At 42.6% G+C, this 10,437-nt stretch overlaps 1 protein-coding gene across 1 annotated transcript; it reads left to right on the top strand.

The window, feature by feature from the left end:
• The first annotated feature begins 2,716 nt into the window (after positions 1–2,716).
• LOC110285858 (macrophage-expressed gene 1 protein-like) lies at positions 2,717–6,007 on the top strand. The gene is made up of 2 exons (XM_021152318.1): positions 2,717–2,867; positions 3,153–6,007. The coding sequence occupies exon 2, from the start codon at positions 3,194–3,196 to the stop codon at positions 5,297–5,299; it is 2,106 nt and encodes a 701-aa protein (XP_021007977.1). The 5' UTR covers positions 2,717–2,867; positions 3,153–3,193; the 3' UTR covers positions 5,300–6,007.
• Positions 6,008–10,437: the final 4,430 nt, after the last annotated feature.

Consider the following 10,437-nt stretch of genomic DNA (forward strand, 5'->3'; position numbering starts at 1 on the left):
GGAATGCCAGGGCCAAAAGAATGGGAATGGGTGGGTAGGGAAGTGGGGGGCGCTATGGGGGACTTTTGGGATAGCATTGGAAATGTAATTGAAGAAAATACGTAATAAATATTAAAAATTAAAAAAATAATAAACTGGAACTACTAGGCTACAGAATAAAAAAAAAAAAAGAAAAACCAAAAAAAAAAAAATCCATAGTTACTATGTGCCAATGAAAACATAAAGACAATGAAATAACAAGAGCTCAGAACAAATCAGTGGCTCTTTAGATGTAGTAATCATTGAGCAATATTACAATATACAACATAGTATCCTAACCTTGACTTTCAACATTGCTTCCCAGAGTTTCAGATGCCTATCACCTCCCTGAGCGGACCTTTGCAAAGTTAGATCACAGATGTTGGTACCATCATTGAACAGTGTTTCACGGATCCTCTCACAGATGATGGTCACACCTTTGGAAAGTCTGTTGGTGGGTGCTATTCAGGAATCTGCTTATGAATGTTGGTCCCAACTCAGGCTATCCTCCTTTGAGGTCATGTCAGAAGACCTTCACAGGCCTAAATCCCTCCTTAATGTTGGTCATGCTGCTTGGTTGTGCTTCAGGAATTCTAACACTGTTCTTACTCTGTGATCCCTTGCAAGGGCTCACACACTTGGGTCTTGTCTTCCCCATCAGCTTATAAATGCTGACCTTGCTGCTAGGCAGCTGCCTGGTGCTTGGCATGCTGACCTTAGAGGCTGAGTCTGTTACCCTGCAGTTCTAAGTTTCCTCCTCACTGAACACAGTCACAGATGCAGTTCTGATGGAAAGTTCCTTCCTGTGGTCTAGAGTAATTCTACTGGCTACCTTTTATCTTATAACTCTGGCAAAAAAACTTGTTCTGGGTTTCCCAAGTATGACTTACAGGCAGTCTGAGGCTAGCCAGCTATGACTCAGCGTGGCTCTTTTTAAATTAGTGTCTTGCCCCATGGTAGAGGACTGAGTAGAGAGGGATTCAGAATCTTTCCTACTATTGATTGCAACCTCTCTTTCTGTTCTTTTCTCTTTAAAATGCCTGTTAATAGAGAATGTGCCCAGGGCCCTCTGCCCTCTGTCTTAGGCCATAGCTCTGGTTACACTGTTAGCAGGAGAGGAGAGCTAGCTCTCTAGACCAGGCAAATCCATCCAGGATGGACTGGGCTCTTCATATTCTGTTTTGTAATTTTTTCTTTTTCTTTTTAACTTTGCTTTGCTATTAAACTTAAGATTCCTGCCCATTACCTCTTCTTGACAGCTGCCACCCAACACTCCCATGTATATTTACTAGAGGTGCTGGCGTGACATCTGCCATCTTCTGGAAGTTAGTTAAGTTTTTTATTTATTTATTTATTAAACTTTTTTCTTTCATTTCTAACTAGTCGTTTTTTTAAAGATTTATTTATTACATAATACAGCATTCTGCCTGCATGTGTGCCTGCAGGCCAGAAGAAGGCACCAGATCTCATTACAAATGGTTGTGAGCCACCCCCCGGTGGTTGCTGGGGATTGAACTCAAGACCTCTGGAAGACCAGTCAGTGCTCTTAACTTCTGAGCCATCTCTCCAGCTCTCTAGTTTTTGATATGACTACACAGAAGCATTTCCCATGGGCTTTCTTTTTCTACCCTCCATAATAAAAGGAATTGCAAGCCCACTGGGTTCTTCTTTTAGTAGAGAGACAGTCTTGGTGGGAGAACTCTCCCTTAGAGGAAGGAGTGGAACAGGAAGTCCAAGAACATGATGTTAGGACTCAGCTATTAAGAAGAGAAAATATCACTGTCTCACTGCCACATCATCCATATTGTAGATTGGAGTTTAATCCAATCTACTGCAGGAGTAGACTGCAGGAGTCCTAGCTCTCTGCTTTGTGTGCTAGGTTTCAGATGGGCCTCTTAGATTCCTGCAGACCACATAAAATGGGATGGATGATCCTGGCCCATGTAACCATCCTGGATGGATGATGAAATACAGGGATTGGAAACATCTGGTCTTGTTTCAAGCCTGTACAGGATAAACATTACACATGAGTCAGAAGCTTGTATGTAGTTAACCAGATGTAGCTTCCGGCTTGTTAAAGGAAGTGAAAGTGCCCCTTAACATCCTAGATTCACACCTTTTGCGGGGAAGACTTACTTCTCTGTGCTTGAGGCCAGAATTTGGTTAGTGTGTAACCCCAGGCATTTACTCACCCTGAATGATCAGCCTGAAAGCATAGGTGCTTAGACACGTAACTCAGTGCAAGAGACCAAAGGAAATGATTAGTGTAAGGGGAAAAATAGGAACATGCCTGTTAAGGGTCAACTTACCATTCTGGTGCATAGTGCTCTTGGTCACTATGTTTTTGATAAATTAAAATTGAGATAATAGAGTGGCTTCTGTCTTCTATTTCTATCTTAAAAAAAAAAAAACAACAACAACAACAGAAACTCTGTAAATGGAATGCTTAGGACAAGACAGACTGGTGTCTCAGCACACTGCTAACAGAATTATCTTCATTCTTTATCTCAGCCCCAGATAACATCATCTCCACACCAGGACATGAGGACTTAGTAGCAATGAGACATCATAAAATGTGTATGAGTACTGCTCCACTTCCTTTCTTCTGTAAGGACAGCCTCCAACCTTAGTAAGCCAATGAGAAATCTCAGGCTTGTCCATGAGATAGAAATACCTTGGGTCTGGTGAAGATAAAAACGTGTCAAGTAGGGAGATGCTGCTACGGCATCTTCATGTCTTCATTTTCGGCAAAAGAATCTGGCACTGGAGACTGACAAGAGAACAGAGCAGTGAGACAAGATTGTAACAAGCCTGAGACAGTGAAGAAAGCACTACAGCAGACTCTTCAGGTAGAAAAGGGGTGAAATGTGGGATTTGCTTTTTCTGAGAACTCATTGTTGCAGGCCAAACAGCTGGGGTGAAGAAAACAGGGGAATGACTTGTGGAGAGTATATGGTCAGGAATACGGTACACTATAATTTATTGCTTGTCCTAGTGGTCTTAAATACTCCAACCAACTCTCATTTGCCTATTTTGCAGTTAGCATAGGCTGAAGAGCAATTTATGGTTTTAGAGAATTGTTGAATTTTCTTTTTAAGAAACTACTCTCTTTCCCATCTTTCTGTTTGCCCCAGGCTCTCTGGTGGACTGGTGTGTGTCTGGGACTACCTGCACCATGAACAGCTTCATTGTCGCAGTCCTTATCTGGACCACAGTGGCATATGCTGAAGAGGAGAAGGCACTTGAAGAGATCCATGAGTATGGTTTCCAAAAGTGCCAGAATGCTCTGCATCTACCTGTTTTGGAAGTGCTACCTGGAGGAGGCTGGGATAATCTGAGGAATATGGACATGGGGCAAGTGTTGGACTTGACATACAACAACTGTAAGACCACAGAAGACGGACAGTACATCATCCCTGATGATGTCTTTACTATTCCTCAGAAAGAGAGCAACCTGGAGATGAACTCAGAAATCCTGGATTCCTGGGAGAATTACCGAAGCACTACTTCCTTTTCCATTAACTTGAATCTCGATTATCGTCCCAGAGTCAACGGCAAGTTCTCTTCTGAGTTCCAAAGGATAAAAACCACTCAAGTGAGAGACCAGGCTGTAACCACACGAGCGCAGGTGAGAAATTTGGTCTACACAGTGAAAGCCAACCCAAATGCAGAACTCAGCTTGGGGTTTAAAAAGGAGCTCATGGAAATCTGTGACCGTCTAGAGAAAAACCAGACAAAGATGGCCACCTACCTAGCAGAACTCTTAATCCTCAACTATGGCACACACATAATCACTAGTGTGGATGCTGGGGCTACACTGGTTCAGGAGGATCATGTAAAGTCCTCCTATCTTAAGAACAATAAGGGAAATCGTGCTGCTGTGGCTGCATCTGCTGGATTTACCTTCGCAAAGGTTGTGAACTTCAATATAGAGACAGGCTTTGAGTATCAAAATAACTTGGCCACAGGCTATCTTCAAAACAGAACCGGTTCTAGGGTTCAGAGTATTGGAGGAATTCCCTTCTACCCAGGGATGACCATCGAAACCTGGCAGAAGGGCATCATTAACCACCTGGTGGCAGTGGACCGTGCTGGCTTGCCTCTGCATTTCTTTATCAGACCTGAAAAGCTTCCTGCTTTTCCACGCCACTTGGTGGAGCAACTGGCAAAGACAGTGGAAACTGCTGCGGAAAGCTATTACAACTTTAATACATACCCAGGCTGCACAAATATCAACTCCCCCAACTTTGATTTTCAAGCCAATACAGATGATGGCTCTTGTGATGGTAAACTAGTCAACGCTCCCTTTGGAGGGGTTTATCAGTTGTGTCATCAAATATCAGGGCATGATTACGATGACCTGTGCCTAGATTTCCATCAGAAGAATCCACTTACTGGTGATTTCTCTTGTCCGTCTGACTACACCCCTGTCCATCTGCTGTCTCAGACCCATGAGAAGGGTTATACTGGAATGGAATGTAGAAATAAATGTATCCTCAAGATATTCTGTCGTACATCGTGTAAAGATGAGTTCCGAGTGGCCAAGGCTGAAGTTAGCACTTATTGGTGTGCGGCCAGTAGCCAAGTACCAGAAAACTCAGGAATTCTCTTTGGAGGAGTCTTCACTGACAAGAGCATCAACCCTATGACAAATGAACCATCGTGCCCAACCAGTTACTTTCCTCTGAAGCTGTTTGAGAACGTCAAGGTATGTGTTTCTCTCGATCATGAGTTGGGACCCAAATATTCAGTCCCCTTTGGTGGGTTTTTTAGCTGCACACAAGGGAACCCCTTGTATGGTTCTTTCACATCTGGAGACTTAGAGAAATCATTTCTGCCAAAGTGTCCTGGGGGCTTCAGCCAACAGCTTGCTGAGATCATTGATGGATGCCAAGTGTCCTACTGTGTCAAGGCTGGAATCTTTACAAGAGCATCTCTGGCTCCTGCTAGGCTCCCACCTTACACTCAGCTACCTATGAGTCAGCTTTCCACTGACTCAGTTGAGATGACAGGTGAGAGTCCCAAATCCTGGGTTAAGGACCCATATACCCTCCAATGGAACCTAGAGGAGTCAACCAAAAGTGGTAGACTATCAGGAGGATCAACTGCTGCAATCACAATTGTGGTTATCCTAGCATTAGGAATTTTAACTGCTATGGCCATCTATGGCAACCGGAGGTTTAAGAATAAATCCAATGGACTTCCAAGACAACAGGCATTGCTTCCTTTTCCAAGAGTTAGAGTCTTTCCTGATGGAGTGCAGGATCCAAATCCGGCTTAATTCTTCCTTAAAGAAACAGTTCCTCTCATCTCCAGGCACAGGTTCAAGCTCCTCTTTCAGTCCTTTCTCCTCTACCTCTGCCTTCCTAAGGACTAAAGCAGAAGTCGCAACAGAAAGAAGGTTCTTTACAACTTTGTGGTTATGTTTATGTCTACACATTGGGAATTAAAGGATCTGTGCAAATAAGGCGGGGGAAGGAAGACCTGCAACCCAGTTAGCAAAAACAAGCCCAGGTTCTCAGCCATAGTCGGAATGCTCATTCCCAAACAAGCCACTGGTGTCTTCACCTGAATCTCTGCATGGAAGAACAACTGGGGTGGAGAGCAACAAGAACTTTGGGATGAAGCTGCTCTTATTGTGAAGCTGGCAAAGGTTTTCCAATTTGTGAGCAGAACACTTTGCCTTCCCTGTATCTTGTTTTGTATTTTAACCTCTTAAAGACAACCCAAACTCTGAAAACATGCAGACGGTCCAGTTCAGCCAGTGTTGTGGAGACTCCAAAACTCTGTACCGATGACTGCGTCATCTCCCTGTGTGCCTGAAGGGCGCAGAGTTCAGAACAAGTCCACTTTCTGTCTGCCGCACAGTTAGAATTTACCTTGCTCAACCTATTTTTAGACCAATTTTAACTTATGAACTTCTCATGCAATGTCAAAGGCAAAAGGGTGGTGGGGAACTGGAAATAAATCAAGAAATGTAAAAACTGAAGGACTCCGATGTTTTAGGAACTTGCTGGTTTCTTTTAGCCAACTGATGTCTACCTTTGAGCTCATCATAGAGTGGACAGGGAAAGGGACTGTTGTTTAGATGGATCAATTATTATGGTTTAATTTTCCATGTTACCAAAAGTATAACCCTTTCTCTTTCTGCAACTTGTACTCATCCTTAATGTCTTCCCATCAGAAGTGTGAATTCAGATACAAAGTCACATGAATAGATACACCCCTATTACAGCAAGAAGTATTTATTTTCCTAGAAGTGAAAGATGTCAAAATCAATATAATCCCACATTTAACTATTATTTTCTCCCTAAAACTAATGCCAAACAGAAGACATCATGTCCTGTCCATTTAGGTTTTGCTTGTTTTCACTTCTAGAAAGAGGGCTGATGTGATAAAAAGTTGCATCATTAAGTTAGCTAGAACAGACACCCAAAATCACCTGTGACATGCGTTTCAGATCCAGGATGACTTCCATGGGCATCCAGCAGGCTGCATGACTGACACCTGGCAATAGCTGGGTTTTGCTCAATTTTTATATCTAAGAATTTAATTCTTTACAACATGAAAATTCCTCTACAGCTGCTTTATAAATTATGTATCTATTTACCATAGCACATCATCAGTGAGCTATCTTCTATGAAAAATGATGTGTTCTCTCCTTTATGTTAACAATCAAGGGCTTGCGCACATAGTAGGCACTCCTGAAGAGCTCCATGTGTCTCAGCCTCTGGGATTAAGGGAAAAATTACTCATTTGTTTCCAGCTGAGATGTGGAGATGAGTGAATAGCTGAGTTTGAAGTCTGCCCTACTGGCTATCCACCCAAGGGGTTGATTGTATATGCTCTTCACAAAACCTGCCTTTTTCAGTATTAAAATGTTCAGTATTAAGACATTTTTCTCTGTGGTCTGTGGGTCTGAGTGAATTTTGTATGTTCAGTCAAGCTAATGACTTTTTCTAAAGTACTAATTTTCCTTTGTAAATTCTTTAAGGATTATTGAGTCTGCCAAGCATAGCACAGCAGGAAGCCCCTAGACCTTTAAGGAACAATTGTCCCAATGAGACAAAAGTATTTCACTAACTTATATTCCTAAAAATGCATAAACATTTATTAAAATGTGTATCCTATAACATTCTGTCTGAGGGCCATCTGTATGAAATCAGAATTTGAGGGCTTCTGGTTCACACTCGAGCTCCCTCACAGAAGTCAGGTCCAGATCTCTGAGTGGGGCTTCTGGGCTCTGCTGGGTCCTGAATTCCTATGTTTGGTGTCTGTGGCTAGATGAGGCCTGGCTTATGAGAAAGCCACGTTCTGTAGTATATAAGAGATTAAGACAAAGTTTGGTGGTAATGGAACCTTTTCATTTCTTTCTTATTCTTACACCCTCATCTATGTTAAAATGATTAATATTAAACATTTACTTGAAGGGGGGAAATTGTCTGCAAATGAGTTCAGCAGGTACTACATTGTAGTCACAAGCAAAGCCACTTTAAGGAAGTTAACCTTCAGGCTAAGAGATGGCTCAGCAATTGAAAGCACTTGCTGCCCTCTGGGGTTGTATTTGTAATACCCATACAACAGCTCACAACCCTCTGTAACTCCAGTTCCAGGGGATCTCATGTAGGCAAAACACTCATAAACATAAAATCAAGATAACTAAATATTAAGAACAAAGAAGTTAATATTCATGGTTTTCAAGATAACTATTCTCTCACAAGTTCACACATGCTATGTGGTCTGTCTCTTTAGGAGAAACCTAGGGGTCAGACTAGGTCAAATATGTGGGTAGAACAGATTTGGGAATTTTTAGAAAATAAAAAGGGGGTTTCTCTTTATTTAGTTAGTTGGATTGAGGTTGTCCACAGATTGTGGAAATAACCCATATGCTTCTGAGACAGGTGCCAAAACACTTCTACTGAGGCCTGGCTTATGAGAAAGGACCTTAGGAGTAATAACTGTTCATTTGTACTTTATTATTCTGCACATACACCTCATGATCACCAGGGGGCGATTTCCTCCCAAAGAACAACACCAACAACTTCAAATCACAGCAGCCACAAACACAGCTCTGACATCTGGACATTCACCAGCCAAGAGTCATTTCCCCCAGAAACTCTCATTCAGATGCTGTTAGCAACAGCTAAGCACAGGGGACAGTAATTGTTTCTTATGCTGGATGGATCTGTTCTCCATGCTTTATGCTGTTGTATATCAATCTCCTCCAAGATAAAAACATTCCATCTTGGAGGGACACTTCTTAAGACACAGACTGTTCTAAGGGGAAATTAAACATTCCAACATGTAGGTCATACTACATGGCTGCAGAAAGTCAGGGCAGGAACTGAAGGCATGAATCTGGAGGTAAAAAGTGAAGCAGAGGTCTTGGAAGAACACTGCTTAGCGGTACAGTGCCTATGGCTTACTCAGCCTGCTTTCTTATATAACCCAGGACTAAAGGTTCAGGGATGGTACCACATCAATGTGAACCCTCTCACAATAACCATTGATCAAGTAAATAGCCTTCAGGCTTGTCCACAGGTCAATCTGTTGGGTTCATTTTTTTAACTTATGTTCCCTCTTGACAAATGACTTTTGCTTGTGTCAAGTTTTTGTAAGACAGCCTCAATAAAATGTTTTCCTTTGTACAAGTTGGTCATGCCATCTCTTCACAGCAATAAAATCTTAACTAAGACAACTAGGTACACTAAGCTCTACTCTCAGCAAGCATATACAAGCAGTAAGAACTGCTGAGATGCCTGGAAGAAGCAGTGATCATCAGTTACCTGGAAGAGGTTCTTATCACCTGAGCTCCAGGTATCCAACTTCTGTGAGTTGTCACCCATATTAGGGTAGGTCATTGGTGACGCAGCAGTCTTTGTGTCACTTCTGACTCTTTAAGTTATTCCTCAGCCATATTACTGTAAGAAAACAAAACCAAACAAACAAAAGTTCATTGGCTCACCAACATGGATTTTGGTGGTATCCATACTTGGTTGGTCATCAGTTCTGTATTTGGGAAGAGTAGAAATTTATTCTCACTTTTCCTGAAATATTGTTACACAACAGAAGCACAAAGCAGAGAAAGAGCAGGGCATATACATTTGACCATCTATAAAATCACAGAGAGGTCTGAATCTTCAAAAAGGAGAGGGGAATGAAAACACAGAGGCACAGATATACCACAAAGCTTTTCAAGGGATCAGCATCCCACAAGGTCTCCCCTGGAGTCTCATGGAGGGAGAACATGGCTGCTGGTGTTGAGACTGTGAAAGCCAGGGGACCAACCTCTGCTTGGCCCAGGGGAGCACATTAGGGCTTCTCTTGGGAAACAAAGTTGCTAGTGTCCAGTGTTTGACTTCCTTAAAATCAGTGTCTATACTTTTATGGGTTGGCACAAGAGAAAGGGCAAGAGATTTCCCCCTGACTCCAAGGGGATTCCTGGGGCCTTGAAGGACTCAAGAAGGACACAGGGCCACTGGTCTTGTGTTCAGTGTTCCAGGGGTTACGAATTGTCTCAACAGTCAAAAAGACCTGAGTCAACACAGATGTGACTCTAGTTCCCATTAACCCAAACCAAGAAATTAGCGTAAACACCATGTGAGTCTCTCAGGCTTCTCAGCAAGAGACAAAGCTAAAAATTCAGGGACTAGGGACAGATACTACCACAAGCTGGGCAACCCACCTCACCACAAACCGTTCTAGTGGAAATAAATTTAAGTTTCATAAATCACACAATGCACAAGGGAGGCACTCACTAAGAGGAAGTGTTAGCAGATGCACTAAAGGGGATGTGTATGGCATAAACTAAGAATATCCTTAAACTGACCTAACGAACCATCTCAGCCACAGTCTAGAGTCAATAAGAGTGCTATAATTGGCTTGCAGATCCTGAACCATGTATCAGACACACTATAAAGGACTTTAGCAGATTCTGCAAATAGGCAGAGATTCAAAAACAGAACTGACTTCCTTTTAGCCACCAGCAGCTTAGTGGCAGAATGAGGAGGAATTGAATGCAGTCTCTCCACGTTCCCAGCTAGCTCAATGTTACTTTGTGTGTGTGTGTGTGTGTGTGTGTGTGTGTGTGTGTGTGTTAGGGGGAGAGGTGAAATTCAAGTATATATGAGTGTGTGTTCCTGTGTACACATATGTGGAGGTCAAGCCAGAGAAGGAAGTTGGGCATCTTCTATCATTCTCTACCTCACTTATTTTATTCTAATTTTTGAGTCAAAGTCTCTCACTGAATCTGAATCTAACCATTTGGCCAGGCTGGCTGGCCAGTGAGCTCCAGGGATCCTCTGTCTCTGCTCCCCACCCAGCACTGAGATTAAAGATCTGTGCCTCTGTGCTTCCCAGTCTGGGTGCTGGGTAGCCAAACTCAGGTCTGTATATTTACATGGCAAGCACTCTACTGAC

Source organism: Mus caroli, chromosome 19 (genome assembly GCF_900094665.2).
Source record: "Mus caroli chromosome 19, CAROLI_EIJ_v1.1, whole genome shotgun sequence".
Taxonomy (NCBI): domain Eukaryota; kingdom Metazoa; phylum Chordata; class Mammalia; order Rodentia; family Muridae; genus Mus; species Mus caroli.